General features: G+C 46.8%; 1 protein-coding gene across 1 annotated transcript in view; it reads right to left on the minus strand.

Annotated features, from left to right (window-relative positions):
- Positions 1–20,220: 20,220 nt before the first annotated feature.
- LOC116974604 (P protein-like) overlaps positions 20,221–24,193 on the minus strand; it is a 73,927-nt gene continuing 69,954 nt past the window's right edge. Inside the window, exon 6 of the mRNA XM_033023259.1 lies at positions 20,221–20,705. Coding sequence (XP_032879150.1) covers positions 20,618–20,705 — 88 coding nt within the window. The 3' untranslated portion in view covers positions 20,221–20,617. The remainder of the gene's footprint in view (positions 20,706–24,193) is intronic.

A 24,193-nucleotide genomic window follows, 5' to 3' on the forward strand; every position in this document is an offset into this window, starting at 1 on the left:
TTACAGCCCTCTCAGCATCAGAGACGCAGGTTGGATCCCGACTACGGGTGCTGTCTGTACGGAGTTTGTACGTTTTCCCCGTGACCCGCGTGGGTTTTCTCCGAGATCTTCGGTTTCCTCCCACGTTCCAAAGACGTACAGGTTTGTAGGTGAATTGGCTTGTGATAAGTGTAAATTGTCCATAGTGCATGGGATAGTGTCAGCGTGCGGAGATCGCTGGTTGGTGCGGACTCAGTGGGACGGTTTCTGAGCTGTATCCATCAACTAAAACTAAACTAAACCTGCCGAATCTCCTCAATCTTCTGAGGAAGTCGAGGCATTTGATGGGCATTCTGTACGATTGCCTCAATGTGCTGCGGCCACAACAGACCTTCAGAGATATGCAAGCCCAGGAACTCGAAGTTGTTGACTCACTCTTCCCACTCTTAGTCCATGTTTCTCCGTTATTCCGTCTGGCGCATTTCTCCATCTGGCCTACTCCTGCACCCATTGTCGATTGTCTGTTGATATTGAAAAATATGGAAAATCCACTGGCATCTCCCACCTCTTCATCCATGGTTCCCGTTCATGTGATGGTGGGAAGGGGTGGATACTGGCATCTGCAGGAAGGAACGTGAATTCCTGACACTTATCAAAACTCCAGAGCTCAGCACCAATAAACAAGATTTTTGAATGACTTGCTTCAACCTTTCCCTGCAAACGTGCGCAGAACAGATCTGAATCCTGCACTGTTTCAAGTCACCAATTTTACAGCAGAGACCTAAACTAAATCTCAGGTTCCTATTTAACATATACATGCAACTTAAAGTCTACAGTAATATGGATATAGACAAGTGTCTGATCAGGTGATTTTAAGATGTTTTGAGGTTGAAGTCGCTTGGAGCTAAATTATTAGCTGTCAAGGGTTGTCAAGGGTTAGGGTGCCAAGGAGAGAAGGCAGGAGAAATTACAATTCTTAAGGGGTTGGACAGGCTAGATGCAGGAAGATTGTTCCCGATGTTGGGGAAGTCCAGAACAAGGGGTCACAGTTTAAGGATAAGAGGGAAGTCTTTTCGGACCGAGATGAGAAAATCATTTTTATACAGAGAGTGGTGAATCTGTGGAATTCTCTGCCACAGAAGGTAGTTGAGGCCAGTTCATTGGCTATATTTAAGAGGGAGTTAGATGTGGCCCTTGTGGCTAAAGGGATCAAGGGGTATGTAGAGAAGGCAGGTACGGGATACTGAGTTGGATGATCAGCCATGATCATATTGAATGGCGGTGCAGGCACGAAGGGCCGAATGGCCTACTCCTGCACCTATTTTCTATGTTTCTATGTTTGGACTGAAAGATAGTGGTGTGGAGATGGGGTTGAGAGGGAAAGATAGATCAGCCATGATTGAATGGCAGAGTAGACTCAATGGGCTGAATGGCTTACTCCTGCTCCTCTGGCATGAATATATGAACATATTTCCATATCTCCAATCTATATCTCTCTCCTTCCCTCCTTTCACATGAGAATATGTATATTGGTAGTGAATATTTATGCTCTTCATGGCAAGGGTTATCAATGCCGAGGAGCGGAATACTTTTCCACAGTTTGATTCCTACCAACAGAGATTGAAACTCTCCGATTTCAGCCTCAGCATCAGTTGTAGCAGAACATCCCCAATTAACACCTAGCAAATTATTGAATTCTTCAAGACAGAATATATCTGAGCCTCTCTGTGTGAGATTGCCAATTAGAGTTGAGTCATGGAGAGTTTATGAATTGGCTCTCCCTGGGCTGAGAATTAGGTTTAGACTGCTGAGTTCATTTCCTCAGCCCAGGATCTATAATCCCATCAGATAAAACCAACCTCTAATGATCAATATGCCCCCAGCACAAGATATCTCTATTCATTCCCAAAAGCCAAACTTTTCCTATTTCAGATCTAATAACCAGCAAATTATTGTTGAAGCAGAGATTGACAGGTTCTTGATTAATACGTGTAGGAACTGCAGATGCTGGTTTAAACCGAAGACAGACATTAATAGCTAGAGTAACTCAGCGGGACATGCAGCCTCTCAGGAGAGAAGGAATGGGTGACGTTTCGGGTCGAGACTGACAAAGGGTCATCCATTCCTTCCCTCCAGAAATGCTGCCTGTCCCGCTGAGTTACTCCAGCTATTTGTGTCTATCTTGATCCGTGCGGGTGTCAAAGGTTGTTGGGAGAAGGCAGGAGAATGGGGTTAGAAACATAGAAAATAGGTGCAGGAGTAGGCCATTCGGCCCTTCGAGCCTGCACCGCCATTCAATATGATCATGGCTGATCATTCAACTCAGTATCCTGTACCTGCCTTCTCTCCATACCCCCTGATCCCTTTAGCCACAAGGGCCACATCTAACTCCCTCTTAAATATAGCCAATGAACTGGCCTCAATTACCTTCTGTGGCAGAGAATTCCAGAGATTCACCACTCTCTGTGTGAAAAATGTTTTTCTCATCTCGGTCCTAAAAGACTTCCCTCTTATCCTTAAACTGTGACCCCTTGTTCTGGACTTCCCCAACATCGGGAACAATCTTCTTGCATCTAGCCTGTCCAACCCCTTAAGAATGGTGTAAGATTCTATAAGATCCCCCCTCAATCTTCTGAATTCTAGCGAGTTGAGAGGGAAAGATAGATCAGCCATGATTGATTGGCAGAGTAAATGTGATGGGCCAAAAGGCTTAATTCTGCTCCTATGACATATGAACCTATGAAGCAGCAAAGTTTGTCATGGCAATGTATTTGGTTAAAACTGGCTTTATGGTGATATTTTACTTTAAAGAAAAATGGCTAATCTTGACAAATTAGGCCTTGTTTTCAGGTCTGCATGGTTAAATTGCTTTCCCCTTAGACTGTCCACAGATTGGGCTATTGATTTTTTGGGGAGAATTCCTTAAATTGAGATCACGTTATGGTTTTGTTTAGGCAGCTAAGTGGCACAGCAGCTAGAGCTGCTGCCTCACAGCACCAGGGGCTCGTGTTTGATCCTGACCTTGCGTGCTGCCTGTGTGGAGTTTGTACATTCTCGCTGTGACCGCGTGGGCTTCCTCCTGGTGCTCCAGTTCCCTCCGAGACCCCAAGATGGTGAGGGTTTTTAGGTTTTCAGCCTCTGTAAATTGCCCTAAGTATGTAAGGACTGGGTACGAAAATGGGATAACAGGGGCCACTGTTTAAGAATAAGGAGTAAGCCATTTAGAACGGAGACAAGAAAACAATTTTTCTCACAGAGAGTTGTGAGTCTGTGGAATTCTCTGCCTCAGAGGGCGGTGTAGGCAGGTTCACTGGATACTTTCGAGTGAGAGCTAGATGGGGCTCTTAAAAGTAGCGGAGTCAGGGGATATGGGGAGAAGGCAGAAACGGGGTACTGATTGGGGATGATCAGCTATGATCACATTCAATGGCGGTGCTGGTTCAAAGGGCCAAATGGCCTACCCCTGCACCTATTGTCTATTGTCACCCGGAGAAAATATAGGTGTAGGAGTAGACCATTCGGCCCTTTGAGCCTGCACCGCCATTCAATATGATCATGGCTGATCATCCAACTCAGTAACCCGTACCTGCCTTCTCTCCATACCCCCTGATCCCTTTAGCCACAAGGGCCACATCTAACTCCCTCTTAAATATAGCCATTGAACTGACCTCAACTACCCTCTGTGGCAGAGAGTTCCAGAGATTCAACACTCTCTGTGTGAAAAATGTTTTTCTCATCTCGGTCTTAAAGGATTTCCCCCTTATCCTTAAGCTGTGACCCCTTGTCCTGGACTTCCCCAACATCGGGAACAATCTTCCTGCATCTAGCCTGTCCAACCCCTTAAGAATTATGTAAGTTTCTATAAGATCCCCCCTCAATCTCCTTAATTCTAGTGAGTATAAGCCGAGTCTATCCAGTCTTTCTTCATATGAAAGTCCTGACATCCCAGGAATCAGTCTGGTGAACCTTCTCTGCACTCCTTCTATGGCAATAATGTCCTTCCTCAGATTTGGAGACCAAAACTGTACGTAATACTCCAGATGTGATCTCACAAGATAGATAGATAGATATAATTTATTGCCACACAACAGTTGACCCTGTACAACTGCAGTGGAACCTCCCTGTTCCTATACTCAAATCCTTTTGCTATGAAAGCTAACATACCATTCGCTTTCTTCACTGCCTGCTGCACCTGCATGCCTACTTTCAATGACTGGTGTTCCATGACACCCAGGTCTCGTTGCATCTCCCCTTTTCCTAATCGGCCACCATTTAGATAATAGTCTGCTTTCCTGTTTTTGCCACCAAAGTGGATAACCTCACATTTATCCACATTATACTGCATCTGCCAAACATTTGCCCACTCACCCAGCCTATCCAAGTCTCCTAGCATCCTCCTCACAGCTAACACTGCCCCCCAGCTTGGCTCTGGCTCGATGTTGGCCCAAAGAGCCGAATAGCCTACTCCTGCACCTATTGTCTATTGTCAATTGTAGTATTAGTGTGAAAGAGTGATCGATGGTCAGCTTGAACTCGCTGGGTCGAAGGGCCTGTTTTCATGCTGTATCTCTAAACTGAACTGAACTGAACAAGAGAGGAATTGGGGTGGTAAAATATTCAAGCCATTGGGATCCAAGATAATTGGCATTAGCCCATAAGGATGAAGTTCAGGTGCAAATTTATACAGTGAGTGAGTTGGGTAAAGATATATTTAATATGTATTTAGTACTTCTTTGAGCGCAGTACTTAGTTTGCCCTCTCGGCATCATGCTTCATGGTGGCACCCTTGGCTTCAAGCCTACTGTAGTCATCCTATAACTATTGCCAGGGTTTGGGAGATCTCTGGGGAGCAGGATGCACAACGCATGGAGCAAGTTCTACAGATGCGCCATAGAAAGATTTTTATCAGGATGCATCACAGCTTGGTTTGGGAACAGCTCCGTCCAAGACCGCAAGAAATTACAGAGAATTGTGGACACAGCCCAGACCATCACACAAACTAACCTCCCTTCCATTGACTCCATTTACACCTCGTGCTGCCTCGGCAAGGTCAGCAGATAATTAAGGAGGTCACACCCTGCCACTCCCTCTTCTCCCCTCTCCCATTGACCAAAAGATACAGAGGTGTGAAAACGCACACCTCCAGATTCAGGGACAGTTTCTTCCCAGCTGTTATCAGGCAACTGAATTATCCTACCACAACCAGAGAGCTGTCCAGAGCTACTATCGACCTCATTGGTGACCCTAGGATTATATTTGATCGGACTTTACTGGCTTTAACTTGCACTAAACATGTACATCAATGATCTGGATGAAGGGGTGGTAAATTGGATTAGTAAGTATGCAGATGATACCAAGATAGGGGGTGTTGTGGATAATGAAGAGGATTTCCAAAGTCTACAGAGTGATTTTGGTCGCCCAATTATAGGAAGGATGTCAACAAAATAGAGAGAGTACAGAGGAGATTTACTAGAATGTTGCCTGGGTTTCAACAACTAAGTTACAGAGATAGGTTGAATAAGTTAGGTCTTTATTCTCTGGAGCGCAGAAGGTTAAGGGGGGACTTGATAGAGGTTTTAAAATGATGAGAGGGACAGACAGAGTTGATGTGATCAAGCTTTTCCCTTTGAGAATAGGGAAGATTCAAACAAGAGGACATGACTTCAGAATTAAGGGACAGAAGTTTAGGGGTAACATGAGGGGGAACTTCTTTACTCAGAGAGTGGTAGCGGTGTGGAATGAGCTTCCAGTGGAAGTGGTGGCGGCAGGTTCGTTGGTATCATTTAAAAATATATTGGATAGGCATATGGATGAGAAGGGAATGGAGGGTTATGGTATGAGTGCAGGCAGGTGGGACTAAGGGAAAAAAGTTGTTCGGCACGGACTTGTAGGGCCGAGATGGCCTGTTTCCGTGCTGTAATTATTATATGGTTATATGGTTAAACATTGTTCCCTTATCGCGTATCAGTTTACTATGGATGGCTCGATTGTAATCATGTGTGGTCTTTCCGCTGACTGATTAGCACGCAACAAAAGCTTTTCGCTGTACCTTGGTATACGTGAACAATAAACTAAACTGAAAATTGAAACTGAGATACTGCATGTGGGACTGTAGGTACCTGCCCAGTCCCATGCCTATGGAGGTTTACGATCATCAAATGAGCTGGCCAGGATGCCTAGACATCCTCTGTGTTCCAGTTCAACCTCATTCAGAAGCCCATGCACCAGATGTGACCAGCAGAAAGCCACAGCCAAATTTCACTTCTGCTGACACAGCCAATTTACTTTTTAGCTTAATTTAGAGATACAGCGCGGAACAGGCCCTTCGGCCCACTGAGTCCATGCTGACCAGCGACGCTCGCATATTAAATCTTTATCCTACACACACTAGCGATAATTTTTTAGACATTTACCAAACCAATTTACCTACATAACTGTACACTCTTTGGAGTGTGGGAGGAAACCGAAGATCTCGGAGAAAACCCACGCGGTCGGGGGAGGGAACATACAAACTCCCTACAGACAACAGCTGTAAGGCACTGTAATGCCCCTGTCCCACTTAGGAAACCTGAACGGAAACCTCTTTGTGCCCCACCCAAGGTTTCCGTGCGGTTCCCAGAGGTTGCAGGTGGTTGCCGGAGGTTGCAGGTACTGGAAGCAGGTAGGGAGACTGACAAAAGCCTCCAGGAACCTCCGGGAACCGCACGGAAACCTTGGGTGGGGCACAAAGTCTCCAGAGGTTTCCGTTCAGGTTTCCTAAGTGGGACAGGGGCATTAGGCAGCAGCTCTACTGCTGCACTAACATGCCACCCAATGTACTCATTGAATAGTGAACATACACATAGAATAATCGTTAAAATCCAATGTATAATGCCCAATGGGCCTGGTACTATTTTAGTTTAGTTTAGTTTAGAAATACATAGAAACAGGTCCTTCAGCCCATTTGGTCCACATCGACTGGAAATCACCCCATGCATCAGTTCTATCCAACACACCAGAGACAATTTATGGAAGCCAATTAACCTACAAACCTGCACGTCTTTGCAATGTGGGAGGAAACCGGAGTACCACGCCGACACATGGAAAATTCCGTACAGACAGCACCTATGGTCAAGATCGAACCCGGATCTCTGGCTCAGTAGGCAGCAACTCTACCACTGCACCACTGTGCCACCCCATTTTCTGCATTGATTCTACTGTTCCTCAATGTTTTGCAGATCAGTCTTAAAGTGCAAAGATCTGAGAAAATCCTGTTGGAAGACAGGATGGATTATGTTAGAGAACGCTTCCTTTTCAACCAAGGATTTAAGAGTTTGTTCAATCCACTGATATTTGGAATTAATAGTTGCTAAATGCTGTGGTTCTGAGTGCCAAAGGACACTAGATCTCCATCAAAATGTTTCCCCTTGCCCCAACAATCTCCTAGAGATTCCCGATATCCTGTACATTATCTTCAAAATTATCTATGCCACATAAAGTCTTCTGTAGCCAGGAAGAAAGGATTTGTAAGGCATAGATTCAATCGTAGATGCAATCATCAAAGCGCTACAACGTGTTAAAAGCATGGTTATGCCCCTTCAATGGATGAACTTTTCTTACTTGACAAATATTTTATGAAAGGGTGAGATAAATAGTGGACAGAGGAATATCTATCGATGTTATTTACGTGGAATTCCAGAAGTCTGTCATAAAGGTCTGTGTTAAGGTATGTCCTATCAAAGTCAAAGTCAAAGTAGCCTTTATTGTCATTCAGACCTTGCGGTCTGAACGAAATTTCGTTGCCTTGCAGTCCTACATATAGTAAAAAATGACAAAAACACACAAAAAACACAAATTAACATCCATCACAGTGAGTTGAATACTCCTCACTGTGATGGAAGGCAAAAGTCTTAAGTCTTTGTCTCTTCCCTTCTTATTCTCCCTCTGCGTCGAGGCGATCCAGGCTTCCGATGTTGTGACCCCGCTGGGCGATGGTAAGTAATGTCAGTCCCGCGGCTGAATCCAAGCTCCGCGAACGGGCCGGTTCAACCTCGCGGCCCGGGGTGGTCGAAGCCGCCGAAGCTGCGGCCCTCCAGTCCAGAGGACGCAGCTGTTGTCGCGGGAGCTCCGGAGAACAGGTCACCAACCTGGGACCTGCGAGCTCCCGACGATGTCGTCCACCGGGCCCGCGGCCGATCCTCCGAGGTCGGATCGCTGCCGCCGCTGCCTCTGCCCGCTCCGAGGTCTGGTGGCTGCTGCCACTGCTGCTGCCCGCTCCGAGTTCGGGTCGCCGCTGCCCCAGCTCCGAGGCCGCCAGCTCCGCTATTAGGCCTCGGCGCAGGCGGAGACGGAGACGGGGGATACGACAAGAGAAGTCGCATCCCCCCGAAATAAGAGACCAAAACCATGTTTTCTCCCCCCCCACCCACACACATACACAATAAACCAAAAATGAACTAAAACAGGACAAAAGAACAACACAAAAAAGAAAAAAAACAGACGGACTGCAGGCGAGCCGCAGCTGCTAAGGCAGCGCCGCCGCCGCCATATAATATGAAGGAAAGTTAATGGTCAGGATATTTTTTCTAAAGTTAAACTTTATTCAGAATAATAAATACGGGGCAGCACGGTGGTGCAGCGGTAGAGTTGCTGCCTGACAATGCAAGAGCGCCCTGGAGAGGAAAAGACTACAAAAAGTAGTAAACACTGCCCAGTCCATCATCGGCTCTGACCTCCCTTCCATCGAGGGAATTTATCGCAGTCGCTGCCTCAAAAAGGCTGGCAGTATCATCAAAGACCCACACCATCCTGGCCACACACTCATCTCCCTGCTACCTTCAGGTAGAAGGTACAGGAGCCTGAAGACTGCAACGACCAGGTTCAGGAATAGCTACTTCCCCACAGCCATCAGGCTATTAAATCTGGCTCGGGCAAAACTCTGATCATTAATAACCCATTATCTGTTATTTGCATTTAATCAGTTTATTTATTCATGTGTGTATATATTTATATTACGGTATATGGACACACTTATCTGTTTTGTAGTAAATGCCTACTATGTTCTGTGTGCTGAAGCAAAGCAAGAATTTCATTGTCCTATACAGGGACACATGACAATAAACTCACTTGAACTTGAGACCCGGGTTCAATTCTGGCCTTCTCCCCGAGACCTGCGTGGGTTTTCCTCAGCATCTCCGGTTTCTTCTCGCACTCCAAAGACATACAGGTTTGCAGGTGAATTGTGCAGGAAGGAACTGCAGATGCTGGTTTAAACCGAAGATAGACACAAAATGCTGGAGTGAGTGATTTGCTTTGGTGTTTACCTTAGATCGAGCTCTTAAAGATAGCCGAGTCAGGGGATATGGGGAGAAGGCAGGAATGGGGTACTGCCATGATCACAGTGAATGGCAGTGCATGCTCGAATGGCCTACTCCTGCACCTATTGTCTATTGTCTATTGTCACATCAAGACTGCATAGGTTTAAGAGACTGGTCTCTAACTTACCTGGGGTTGGTTAAAGTTGACTGCAATGTGGGTCCATGTGGTTCACTGAAGAGTGGAAGGGTTAGGAATAATGTTGGACTTCAGTATAAACATAGGGGGAGCGATGGTCAGGGACTACACAGCCACTGAGCAATCATGGGAGGAACAGGCCAGGTAGACACACGGGGTCTCTTGCCCAGAGCAGGGGAATCGAGAACCAGAGGACACATGTCTAAAGTGAGGGGGGGGTGGGGGGGGGGAAGACTTAATAGGAACTTTTTCGCACAAAGGGTGGTGGGTATATGGAGCGAGGTACCAGAGGAGATAGATGAGGCAAGTACTATCGCAACGTTTAAGAAACATTTAGACAGGTACATGGATAGGAAGGGTTTAGAGGGATATGGGCCAAATGCAGGCAGGTGGGACCTGTGTAGATGGGACATGTTGACTGGTGTGGGCAAGTTAGGCCGAAGGACCTGTTTCCCCGCTGCAAGACTCCATGGCTCTATAATGCTGCTATATCGCTCTGGCTGAAAGCCAGGTTTTGAATAACCAGACAGAGCCAATGCTCTTCAGTTTAGTAAAATGAGGGTCAATCTGATGGAAACTTACAAGACTTCACATTGTTGTGTCTTTTTCGTCGTCTGATTAAATGTCATTTATACAGTGGGAGATCGTATTGATGTGAGAGGTTACGCAAAACACTGCATGCAGTTAGCCTCAAAGATCCTCCGCTATAAGATCTTTGGTTAGCCTTAATGATGCTCTCTCGGGCTGTAGTGAAGCTGGACTCCAGACGTATCAAAGCAGCAGAGCTCTTGCCTGGGGCCCTCCAGTAGTCTGTTTGATGAGGGCTCTTGAATTATGGAGGAGTTCACTTGCTGCAATTATCATGTGCCAACTGCAAATGGGTATGGCCTGTCATCTACCGCCAGATCAGCAGCTGAATCAGTATTGCACCTGAGATAGACGGAACATGATGGAGTAACTCAACGGGTCAGGCAGCATCTCTGGGTGGTGAATCTGTGGAATTATTTGCCACAGAAGGCGTTAGAGGCCAAGTCAGTGGATATTTTTAAGGCAGAGATAGATAGATTCTTGATTAGTACGGGTGTCAGAGGTTATGGGGAGAAGGTAAGAGAATGGGGTTAGGAGGGAGAGATATAGATCAACCATGATTGAATGGTGGAGCAGACTTGATGGACCAAATTACCTTATTCTACTCCTATTCCTTACGACCTTTTGAGTATGTGTGCATGTGTACAGCTATGTATATAGGGTGATTTCACGAAAGGTCACTGGATCATAGATCCTCACCCACATGACCGCAAAATCCAACTGGGGTACAAACGTCACTTCCTGTACATGTTATTGATGCTGAAAACGCGAACTTTCAAACCTGTTAAAAACCGCGAATACGGCCCGTTTTTGAGCTGTAAATAACTGTGCCAGTCGGGGTGACCGCGAGACACAGCTATCTTACTTTAGAGTCCAGAAGATAAAGAAAAACGAAGGTAAAGACAAGAGAGCGCTGAAGGGAAAATAACAGCAGAAGTTGTTGGCCGTGCAGATATAAAGATCGAAAATATCGGGAATTATCGCGTTTACTCGCTGCATTTCATCAAAACATCAATAATGCCTTAGTTTTGATGAAATGCAGCGAGTAAACGCGATAATTCCCGATATTTTCGATCTTTATATCTGAGATGAGGAACCTGGATGTAAGAAAAGGCCAGAACAAATCAGAAAATAGACGCAAAAAGCTAGAGTAACTCAGCGGGACAGGCATCATCTCTGGAGAGAAGGAATGGATGACTTTTCGGGTCGAGACCCTTCTTCAGACTGATGACAGGGGAGAGGGAGGTACATACATAAGGAGGTGTAAGGTGTGAAAACAGGACAAAGGGGATGGAATTACTTAAAATCAATAGAAAACCAAGAGTTTTGCATCTTCTGGCTTTTGAATTTCTTGAAGTCTTGCTAGATTAATTCCTGGAGTGCAAAATATTTTCCAAGAGTGAGAATATTTATCCCTTTATTGCCTTCTAGATTCATGGAGTCATAGAGGTTTACAGCATGTAAACATTAGCCCAACTTGCCCACACCGGCCAACATATCCCAGCTTCACTTTGCCCACCTCCCCACGTTCGGTCCATATTTCTCCGAACCTGTCCTATCCATGTACCTTCCTAACTGTTTCTTAAACGTTGAGATAGTCCCTGCCTCAACTACCACCTCCGGCAGTTGTTCCATACACCCCCCACCCTTTGTGTGAAAAAGTTACCCCTCAGATTCCTATTCAATCTTCTCCCCCCTCACTCACCTTAAACCCTTGTCCTCTGGTCCTCGATACACCTACTCTGGGCAAGAGACTCTGCGTCTACCCGATCTATTCCCCTCATGATTTTGTACACCTCTATAAGATCGCCTCTCATCCTCCTGTGCTCTGAGGAATAGAGTCCCAGCCTACTCAACCTCTCCCTACAGCTCAGATTAGTCCAGTCCTGGCGGCATCCTCATAAACCTTCTCTGTACCCTTTCCAGCTTGACAACATCTTTCCTATAACATGGTGCCCAGAACTGAACACAATACTCTAAATGCAGCCTCACCAACTTCTCATACAACTGCAAATTCTCTGCAATTTAATTGATTATTGACTGATCCTTAACCCCAGATATAGTTTTCTGCACTGACTACATATCCCTTGATCTCTTTAATATCTAAAAGTCTATCAATATTTGACCTAAATATACCAGCAACCACAGCTTTACAGATATTTTGAGTAAAACATCCTTAAGATTCTACACCATCTCCGTGAAACAATTTCCTTTCATCTCTGCCCTGAATTCCAACTTCTTACTTTGAAATGATGGCTCTTGATTCTAGACAATCCACCCATAAGAAACATCAACTCTGCATCTACCATGTCAACTTAAAGGTTTTGTAGGTTGCATTGAGATCGCTTTTGATTCTTCTAAACTTTAAAGTGTACGGGCTGCTTAATTTCTCCACTTTAATCAGACTGTACTGGACTTTTATTCCCAGTTGAGGGTGATCGAGAACCAGAGGACATGGGTTTAAGGGAAAGATTTAATAGGAACCTAAGGAGTGGGTGTATGGAACGAGCTGCTGGAGGAGGTAGTTCAGGCAGGTACTATGGCAACTTTTAAGAAACATTTAGACAGGTGAATGGATAGGATAGGTTTAGAGGAATACTAGACTAAGTGGGACCCGTTGGGTCCCAATCACAAGGGAGGCCTGGTCCCCCAAGGCAACCCATTCCCCAACGCAATATTCCACCACTCACCTGTTCCCCCAACACAACCTCTTCCCCCGCAGCAATATTCCACCACTCACCCATAGCCCCTAACTGCCCAGGCATGGCTCATTTCCCCCTCATCCCCCAGTATCCCCCCCCCCCCCCTCTTCATGTGTGGGAGGGGAGGAGGGGAGGCGGGTGAGCGGTTGGAGAGGAGGAGGGGATTGGAGGTATGTGTAGGCCGGGAGGGTGGAGGTGGGGGGGGAGAGCGTGGTGTGGGTTGAGGGGTGTGGGGAGCGTGGGGTGTGGCTGGGGGATGTGGGGTGGGAGGGGAGGTGTGTATGTGTTGCGTCTCTTGTTGCGTTCTTCAGATGGGGCTGTCGGGGGCTGGTGGGGGAGGGGGGGAGCATCCTGCACCCGGGGGATGGGGGGATGGGATAGGGGTGTGTGTATGGGGGAGTGGTGATGTGTGTGGGAGGGGGCCATGGGGAGGGGGCGTGGGGAGGGGGGCAAGGGTGGAGGCGGTGGTGAGGGAGGGGGTGGGAGGTGGGTGACTACTTGACTGCGGGAGAAGAATAAAGCACAGAGAACAGGGAAGAGAAGACTTTTGCCTTCCATCATAGTGATTAGATCATAGTCGTGTGATGTGCCTGTTGGGCAATAATGTCACAGACACTCAATCTGCAAAAGGAACCTGAAGACTTGATATGCATATTTTTAAAGATTTCTGCCTTGCAAATGGACCGTGACCCCTTTTGATGTTTTTATTTCAAAAGAATATGATCTTTTTTTTCACACGTTTTCAAGCTTCTGTACCTATGTTCCCAAATTGGCTTCATTGAAGGAAGCAGAGGGTGATGGAGATTCCGCTTATCACTGAATGCTCTTACAAAACGTCTACAGGTGCACCGCAGAACTAGAACATGGATACATACATGGATAGGACAGGTTTGGTACATGGATAGGACAGGCTTGCAGGGATATGGACCAAATGCAGGCAGGTGGGACTAGTGTAGCTGTTGGACATGTTGGACATGGGCTGAAGGGCCTGTTTCCACACTGTATCACTCTATGCTTCTCAATGACAATATGTTTGCATTTTGGCCTGGTGCAGCAAGTCCAATATACAGGAACACAAGAGACTGTAAAGAGCGTTGGACTCAACCTGGTCCCTTACAGGCACAGCTCTCCCCACCATCAAAAGCATCCACATGAGGCCCTGCCTCAAGACGGTGTCATCTATCATCAAGGATCCGCACCATTCTGGTCACGCCCACTGCTGTGGCCGATGGGCAGGAAGTACAGAAGCCTGAAGTCCCACACAAGCAGGTCCAGTATCAGCTACTTCCCTGCAAACCATCGTGTATTTGAATCAATCCACACAACCCTAATCCTACCTCAGGAATGGACCTCACCACAAACCACTTCATGCACCACCATGAACGTTTCCCAATTGTATTTAGAAGATTGAGGGGGGGATCTTATGGAAACTTACAAAATTCTTAAGGGGTTGGACAGGCTAGATGCAGGAAGTTGTTCCCGATGTTGGGGAAGTCCAGAACAAGGGGTCACAGTTTAAGGATAAGAGGGAAATCTTTTAGGACCGAGATGAGAAAATCATTTTTCACACAGAGAGTGGTGAATCTGTGGAATTCTCTGCCACAGAAGGTAGTTGTGGCCAGTTCATTGGCTAGATTTAAGAGGGAGTTAAATGTGACCCATCTGGCTAAAGGGATCGGGGGGTATGGAGAGAAGGCGGGTATGAGATATTGATTTGGATGATCAGCCATGATCATATTGAATGGTGGTGCAGGCTTGAAGGGCCGAATGGCCTACTCCTGCACCTATTTTCTATGTTTCTATGTATCTTTGCACTGAAGCCTTATTTTTGCACATGTTTTCTTTTTACCACCTTATATAATTTATGAGTAATCTATTGTTTTTGTGTGTTTGTGTGAGTGTGTGCCGGTGATGCTGCTGCATGCAAGGTTTTCATTAGAGCTGTGCTTCATTGTACTTGTGTGTAGGACAATAAACTCGACTCGAGAAGACCTGCTGAGGACAACAAGCCAGATCTGAATCTGAAAAAGGGGGCGACACGGTGGTGCAGCGATAAAGCACCAGAGACCCGGATACGATCCTGACTACGGGTGCTGTCTGTAAGAAGCTTGTACGTTCTCCCCATGACCTGCGTGGGTTTTCTCCAGGTGCTCTGGTTTCCTCCCTCACTCATAGAAACATAGAAATTAGGTGCAGGAGTAGGCCATTCGGCCCTTCGAGCCTGCACCGCCATTCAATATGATCATGGCTGATCATCCAACTCAGTATCCTGTACCTGCCTTCTCTCCATACCCCCGATCCCTTTAGCCACAAGGGCCACATCTAACTCCCTCTTAAATATAGCCAATGAACTGGCCTCAACTACCTTCTGTGGCAGAGAATTCCACAGATTCACCACTCTCTGTGTGAAAAATGTTTTTCTCATCTCGGTCCTAAAAGATTTCCCCCTTATCCTTAAACTGTGACCCCTTGTTCTGGGCTTCCTCAACATCGGGAACAATCTTCCTGAATCTAGCCTGTCCATCCCCTTAAGAATTTTGTACGTTTCTATAAGATCCCCCCTCAATCTCCAAAGACATGCAGGTTTGTGGGCTAATTGGCTTGGGTAAAAATTGTAAATTGTCCCCAGTGTGTGTAGGATAGTGTTAGTGTGCGGGGATCGCTGGACTCAGTGGGTCGAAGGGCCCTTTTCCGCGCTCTCTCTAAACTAAACCAAAAAAACTAGACTAAAATCTGTGGAACTGTTCATGGTGAGTCATTATATCATATTATTTGTCTCTATTTTAAAGCAGCAGGCTTTATTAAAGTGCTTTTTTTTTTTTCTCTCTTAACCCCCAACAGTCAATAACAGCATCTTAACACAAACTCTTATTTATAAATAGCTTCATTGAGTTGATGCTTGTCATCTGTGAGGCCTGCTGTCATGGTAACTAGCTGGAAGTGTTGAACTTGTTAAGGAAGGTTCAGCTTGGACATTATAACTCCCGCTGCTGATTAAGATTGGAGTCCTCTGGAATCCTTTCTCTTTTGTACGAGCTCTCCTTGATGTCATTTTCACTTTTTTTTAAACTGTCCTCCCCCCTACTTCAACGATAGATGTTGTTGAGAAAAGAGTGTTGGAGGAACTTGGTCAAGATGACCATCCACGGGTCCAGGCAGCGGGCAGTCGATGGTCACACCAGAGTCGGCTGCCTGCCCCTTTAAACGGGCCTATGTCCAGGCTCGCGTGTCCCTGGGGACGTTGGAGGCCTTCCGTGAACGCTGGTCACAGGGAGAACGTACAAACTCTGTAACTGGGTCGAGCATATTGTAGATAAAGATGGGACTATTGTATTATAATGATCGCCTGATGTGATGTAATGCTGAATAAAGCTCCTTGTTAAGAAGGGGGAAAAAAAAAGAAAAGTGCTGGAGGAACTCAGTGAGTCAGGCAAAATCTGTGGGGAGAAATGAACAGATGATGTTTTGGGTCGGGACCCTTCTTCAGACCCTGCCATTTCCTTTGGTTGGTGCATCATCCTCTCTTTCATGTTCAACCCCCCCAAGCTTGCCCTGGTTTTTTCTGCTTGGATAGGACCATGGTAATATTCCATGCACGCCATAAACAGAACAAATGTTGGACACAAGGGCAGCACGGTGGGGGCAGCGGTAGAGTTGCTGCCTTACAGCGCTTGCGGCGCCGGAGACCCGGGTTCAATCCCGACCACGGGTGCTGTCTGTACGGAGTTTGTACCTTCTCCCTGTGACCGTGTGGGTTTTCCCCGAGATCTTCTGTTTCCTCCCACGCTCCAAACACATACAGGCTTGTATGTTAATTGGCTTGGTATAAGTGTATATTATCCCTAGCATGTGTAGGATGTTAGTGTGTGGGGTTCGCTGGTCGGCGTGGACTCGATGGGCCAAAGGGCCTGTTTCCACCCTGTATCTCAAAACTAAACTAAACATTAGCTATGTTGTACGTTAATTGGCTAGGTGTGTGTAAGTTGACCCTTGTGTGTTAGATGGTGTTAATTTGTGGGGATCGTTGGTCGGTGCGGACTTGGTGGGCTGAAGGGCCTGTTTCTGCACTGTATCTCTAAACTAAACTAAATTTAAATTTCTTTATTTATATAGCACATTTTTAGTCAACTTGCATTGACCCCAAAGTGCTTCACATAATTACATCCACACACACAGGCAAAGGTGGGTGAAGTGTCTTGCCCAAGGACACACACAGGCAAAGGTGGGTGAAGTGTCTTGCCCAAGGACACAACGACAGTATGCACTCCAAGCGGGATTCGAACCAGCTACCTTCCTGTTGCCAGCCGAACACTTAGCCCATTGTGCCATCTGTCGTCAACATCAAGCCCACTGGCAGAGTTTCATTTATGTTTATACCCAGGACCTTGCAACATATGGTCAGAAAACGCCCCACCATTATAAAAAGGGGGGGGGGGGGGGGTGGAGAACAAAGTAGGAGCCGGCATGGGGGGGGGGGGTGCAGCATGGGAGGGGCAGAACAAAGGAGAACCTGGCCTGGGATACTTTGTAACTGTGTCAGTGCCCTTTATGTGGTGACTATGCAGGAATAGAATTTCACTGTGTCTTGTAACATCTGACAATAAAGCGTTCATTCATTCATTCATTCATTCATTCATTCATTCATTCATTCATGCATAATGTGATGTTTCAGGTCAAGACTTCTCTTCAGACTAATCCCAAAACGCCACCTATCCATGTTCTCCAGAGACGCTGCCTGCATCCTGCACTCTGTTTAACTTATATTTCAGGTCTTCATGAGAACTGAAGAGTGTTGGAGACAAATGAGTTTTAATATGCAGGTAAAGAGGAGATGTGGGGTGGAAGAGTGTTCAAAACTTGAATTGTCACTGACCTTGGCAGGAGTTGTTTCTGATCCTTCATTCTCTCTTTTCTCTTCTCCTGAGCCCACAGCTTCATGTGGTCAGATGGGGTGGATGCTGTAACCATCCACAGGGCATGGCTAGCAGGAAATGTCACTTAACTTAGTTTTGTTTATCACCACGTGTTTCAAGGTACTGTGATAAGCTTATGTTGTGTGCTATCCAGTCAGCGGAAAGACTATGCATGATCACAGTCAAGGCCATCCCCGAGTACAGATACATGCCAAAGGGAATAACGTTTAGTGCAAATCCAGGTAGGCACAGCGTGGGGGGGGGGGTGGTTGAAAGTGGAGGAGGGGGGGTTGTTACAGGTTACCTAAAATGGAAGAATTCAAAGTATATATTGTTGGGTTGTAAGTTAACCAAGCCCCTACAATCAGTCTGAAGAAGGGTCTCGACCAGCGACGTCACCTGCCCATGTTTTCCAGAGATGTTGCCTGACCCACTGAATCCATTATTTTGGGTCTTTTTGTGTAATTATATTTTGGCCCACTAACTACATTTATTTCTCCATAAGCCTCGTCTAGAGGTACAGCATGGAAACAGGCCCTTCAGCCTAGCGAGTCCATGCCAACTATCAATTATCCGTACACTCCAGTTCGATGTTAGCAAATTTGCAGATGACACAAAGCTGGGTGAACTATGAGGAGGACGCTATGTGAATGCAGGGTGACATGGACAGGTTGGGTGAGTGGGCAGATGCATGGCAGATGAAGTTTAATGTGGATAAATGTGAGGTTATCCACTTTGGCAGCAAAAACAGGAAGGCAGATTATTATCTAAATGGTGTCAAGTTGGGAAAAGGGGAAGTACAACGGGATCTGGGGGTCCTTGTTCATCAGTCAATGAAAGTACGCATGCAGGTACAGCAGGCAGTGAAGAAAGCGAATGGCATGTTGGCCTTCATAACAAGAGGAGTAAGGTATCGGAGCAAAGAGGTCCTTCTGCAGTTGTACAGGGCCCTAGTGAGATCACACCTGGAGTATTGTGTGCAGTTTTGGTCCCCTAATTTGAGGAGGGACATTCTTGCTATTGAGGGATTACAGCGTATGTTTACAAGGTTAATTCCCGGGATGGCGGGACTGTCATATGCTGATAGAATGGAGCAGCTGGGCTTGTATACTCTGGAATTTAGGATGAGAGGGGATCTTATTGAAACATATATCCCTTCCCTCCCGTACCACCACCTCCCCGGGCACTTTCCGTTGCAACCGCAAGAAATGCAACACCTGTCCCTTCACCTCCCCCCTCGACTCCATTCAAGGACCCAAGCAGTCGTTCCAGGTGCGACAAAGGTTCACCTGTATCTCCTCCAACCTCATCTACTGCATCCGCTGCTCTAGATGTCAGCTGATTTACATCGGGGAGACTAAGCGGAGGTTGGGCGATCGTTTCGCCGAACACCTCCGCTCAGTCCGCAATAACCTACCTGAACTCCCGGTGGCTCAGCACTTCAACTCCCCCTCCCATTCCCAATCCGACCTCTCTGTCCTGGGCCTCCTCCATTGCCAGAGTGAGCAACACCGGAAATTGGAGGAACAGCACCTCATATTCCGCCTGGGTTGCTTGCGTCCGGATGGCATGAATGTTGAATTCTGCCAGTTTTGCTAGCCTTTGCAGTCTCCTCCCCTTCCTTAATCCTCGAGCTGTCTCCTCCCATCCCCCCGCCCTCGGGCTCCTCCTCCTCCCTTTTTCCTTCCTTCTCCCCCCCCACCCCCCATCAGTCTGAAGAAGGGTTTTGGCCCGAAACGTCGCCTATTTCCTTCGCTCCATAGATGCTGCTGCACCCGCTGAGTTTCTCCAGCATTTTTGTGTACCTAAGAATATTAAGGGTTTGGAAACGCGAGAGGCAGGAAACATGTTCCTGATGTTGGGGGAGTCCAGAACCAGAGGCCACAGTTTAAGAATAATGGTTAAGCCATTTAGAACGGAGACGAGGAAACACTTTTTCACACAGAGAGTTGTGAGTCTGTGGAATTCTCTGCCTCAGAGGGCGGTGTAGGCAAGTTTGCTGGATGAAAGTATGAGAGAGCTAGATAGGGCTCTTAAAGATAGCGGAGTCATGGGATCTGGGGAGAAGGAAGGAACGGGGTACTGATTGGGGATGATCAGCCATGATCACATTGAATGGAGGCGGAGCTTCCTCGAAGGGCAGAATGGCCTACTCCTGCACCTATTGTCTATTGTCTATTGATGTTGTCCCACTTGCGTATCCACTCGCTTTGCACTGGATAACACTGGGGCTATTTGCAGAGACCAATTAACCTACAAACCCTCAGGGAGAAAACCAGAGCACCCAGAGGGAACCCACACAGTCGCGGGGAGTACGTACAAACTCCGTACAGACAGCACCCGTAGTCAGGATCAAACCCGGGTCTCTGGCCCTGTGAGGCAGTGGCTTTACCAGCTGCGCCAGTGTCGTCGGACCAGAGTAACCCCAGCATTTGACGTCTTTAGTTCAGATTTTAAGCATCTGCACTATTTTGCTTCTGAATTACACAAACATTGAACAGGCTGACAACAGTTCTGTTTGGGTGACAAACATTGTTTGCCGGAACATATTTTATTACATTTTTGAGAATACACTCATTTTTTTTTACTATCAATAATTTGACATATCAAGATAAACTCCAGTGGCTGCTCAACGGAGCAACCAGTGAAATGTATTGCTATCTGCCTGGATATTCGCTGAAAGGATCTGTGGTTCCAGTCTGAAATGGCCACAGTGGTTTGTTTGCCCCAATGTAAACACATCATTTGAAACGTTTTAGAAAAATGTGCTTTTTATGTAATAGATTCCCTTGTCACGGTTGTCACCTGTCAGAGGCTACAGGTGGTGGATTTATTGGCAAGTTCTCTTCGCTCTGACATCCCAGTTTTTTCCTGATTCATTAACTGTTGAAGATAAGGTGTGGCGTACACAGGCGATGGTCCCTTTCATCTTTCAAGGCCAGGTCACTGGTTCCATCCCAGCACAACGTGAATGACCAGGAGGTAGCACATCCCGATAGTGGTGGAGACGAGCATCATTGGAAACCCCAACCTGAGGAAGTAATGAAGTGGAAATTAATGACAGATTACATAGGAATTCAGTGAATTTGTTTAGTTTTGGTTTAGTTTAGAGATACAGCGCGGAAACAGGCCTTTCGGCCCACCGAGTCCTCATTGACCAGCAATCCCCGCACACTAAAGGCCCTGTCCCACTTACGTGCCCTCGGCACGCAAATTACGCAACCTCCTCGTCGCGTTGAGGCGCACGGGCATCGTGTGGCCACGCGGGGCCGGTCCCATTGAGAAGCGAGGAGGGGTATGTAGTTGTGCGCGACATCGCGCGGGGCTCCGAAATTTTGTAGCGAACGAAATCTTCGCGCGCCAACGGCCTGTCGCGTAACTGACGGCCAAAGTGGGACAGGCCCAAGACCCTGGCGCGACGCAACGTCTCACCTTCAACAGCAGCAGAAGCAGGCAAACGATCGTCGAACTCTCCGTTGCGGATCCGGATCCGCCCCCACTTCTACTCCCAGAGCGGGGCCATGAAAATTGAAGATAGACACGAAATGCAGGAGTAACTCAGCGGGACCAGCAGCATCCCTGGAGAGAAGCAATGGGTGACGTTTCGGGTCAAGACCCTTCTATCAGACTGAAGAAGAGTCTCGACCTGAAACGTCACCCATTGCTTCTTTCCAGAGATGCTGCCGGTCCCGCTGAGTTACTCCAGCATTTTGTGTCTGCCTTCAAATGATATCACGCGCTCCAGACGGCTGTGTGGACGCATGAAGTCACGCACGACCTTCGCGGGACTGTCGTGCCTCAACGCGACCACGAGGTCGCGTAATTAGCGTGCCAAAGACACGTAAGTGGGACAGGGGCTTAACTATCCTACACACGGGACAATTTCACATTTATACCAAGCCAGTTAAGCTACAAACCTGAACATCTTTGGAGGGTGGGAGAAACCGAAGATCTCTGAGCAAACACATACGGTCACGGGGATAACGTACAAACTCTGTGAAGACCATACCCGTAGTTGGGATCGAACTAGCGCTGTAAGGCAGCAACACTACCACTGCACCACCGTGCCACCCTGTAGCTAGATGTATAAACAGACTGAGGGTGAGAAGCATCTTGAACACCAAGACAGATAAATCTATAAAGTACGAGGAGATAGGGTAGAATTCATTAGGTATAGGAGGGAACTGCAGATGCTGGTTTATATCGAAGATAGACACAAAAAGCTGGAGTAACTCAGCGGGTCAGGCAGCATCTCTGGAGAAAAGGTATAGGTGACGTTTTGGGTCGAGGCCCTTCTTCAGGCTGCAGAAAGGTTTCGACCCAAAAACATCGCCTATTCTTTTTCTCCAGAGATGCTGCCTGACCCGCTGAGTTACTCCAGCACTTTTTGTGTCTATCTTCAAGATTATTTAGGCCTTTTGCAAGAGGGAAACATCTTTTTTTCTTAATTTTCTCTGAATGAACATCAACGAATAGATTGTCAGAGGAGGAATATGAAAGTGTGAGTTGGTTAGCATTTGATGAGTATATCCATGATTGAATAGTAGACTCGATGGGCCAAATGGCCTAATTCTACTCCTATAACTTGTGAATTTGCAAATAAGTTAACTATTTTCCCACTAAGTCCGGATCATGCATCAGGGACCTGGGGTGGAGGGTACTGCACCGGGGAGTCCCTTGCAACCTGTTTCCCGTGCGGTTCACAGACTCGCCAGCGCCTGCCACTTTTGCGGCTGGTACCACATGTTTATGGAGTGTGCAGCCCCTGTTCCATTATCTAAAGGGGCTGCTCCATGCCTTCTGGCTGCACTTCTCGCCCATCCATCCTCATTTTCGGACACCCTGTGCGTAGGGGAGAGGGTAGGGCCGAGGATGTCCTGGATGGGTTGCTGTTGGGCCTGGCCAAGCTGGCCATCCGCGAGTCGCGGCGCCAGGCTGCCTGCCCCTTTTCTGGGGTTACGTCCATTCCCGGGTGGTGTTAGAGAGGGACTATGCGCTGTCCATGGGCGCCCTGGGGGATTTCCGGGACCATTGGGCACCGCGAGGGGGTTGCATGCATCCTTGACAAGGAGCGTAAGATAGTTGTGTAATAGTTCATCGTTTGTCGTGTATTATGGTGGCGGGTTCTGTTTTGCTTTTTACTGCACTGTATATATTATTTTAATATTTGAATAAATATTTATGATTTTTTTTTTAAAAGGCCAGTTCATGCACAAAGCTAGATTTATGTCCAGGAGAATTTGCAGATCTATTCAGCCTACTTCTGTTTATATTTTGTACAGGTCCCCTCTCTGTAAACCAAACAAAGTAGTTAGGGTGGTAAAGAACGCTTTTGCTACATTGTCTTTCATCAGTCAGGGTACTGAGTATAGATGGTAGACAAAAATTCTGGAGAAACTCAGCGGGTGCAGCAGCATCTATGGAGCGAAGGAAATAGGCAACATTTCGGGCCGAAATCCTTTTTCAGGATAGATAGCCTGTATGGAACAAGCTGCCGGAGGAGGTAGTTGAGGAAGGAGGAAGCAGACTGAAGAAGGGTTTCGAAACGTTGCCTATTTCCTTCGCTCAATAGATGCTGCTGCACCCGCTGAATTTCTCCAGCATTTTTGTCTACCTTCGATCTTCCAGCACCTGCAGTTCCTTCTTAAATACTGAGTATAGATGTTGGGAGGTTATGTTACGGTTGTACAAGATGTTTGTTGGGCCGCATTTGGAGTACTGTGTTCAGTTTTGGTCACCCTACTATAGGATGGATGTCAGTAAGCTGCAAGAAATGCAGAAGAGGATGCTGCCAGGCCTGAGCTACAGGGAAAGGCTGTGCAGACTAGAACTCTGTACCAATGACTTGGTCTACACAGCCGTCAGTGACAATGAGTTTCACAGATTCACCACCCTCCGACTAAACATTCCCAACAGTTGTGTCAGCAACTCACTTGCACTTCACCCAGTCAAGTGTGTTGCTTTGTTTCTTCTGCTCAGGAGAAACCAGACACCAATGAGGTGACTCCCACATTTAGAGTATTGTGTTCAGTTCTGGGCACCATGTTATAGGTATGTTGCAAAGCCTACCTGAAGCGTCGCTGAAAATCTGTCGCTGCGGGTGTGCGCGATTTTGGCGCCATTTAGAGGGGGGCGGGTTTAAAACGCGATTTTCTCTAGGCTGTTCAAATCGAAGATGTTCAGCCTAGTTAATTATTAACGAAAAATCGCTGGAAGACCCTGTCGCAAAAGCTATTATTAGTTTTAAAGGCCTCATATAATAGTTATAGTAGTTTAAAAATCAATCTCTAAACCCGCGACCACCAGCAGCTGTCAGGGTCGCATAGAGCAAATAAAAGAAGGTAGGCTGCTTATTTTTACATTAAAAAGGGCTTCTTAAGATCCCTTTATACAAAGTTTAATATTGCGAGCAGCTCTTTTTGGGCATTTGGGGCACAAATCTAGCGCAATGTGAACGTTCTAAACCATCGCGTTCACAGGATCCCACTAGAAAACTGATTTAAAATGGACTTTAATTTA

The sequence above is a fragment of the Amblyraja radiata genome, chromosome 6 (assembly GCF_010909765.2).
Source record: "Amblyraja radiata isolate CabotCenter1 chromosome 6, sAmbRad1.1.pri, whole genome shotgun sequence".
Classification (NCBI taxonomy): domain Eukaryota; kingdom Metazoa; phylum Chordata; class Chondrichthyes; order Rajiformes; family Rajidae; genus Amblyraja; species Amblyraja radiata.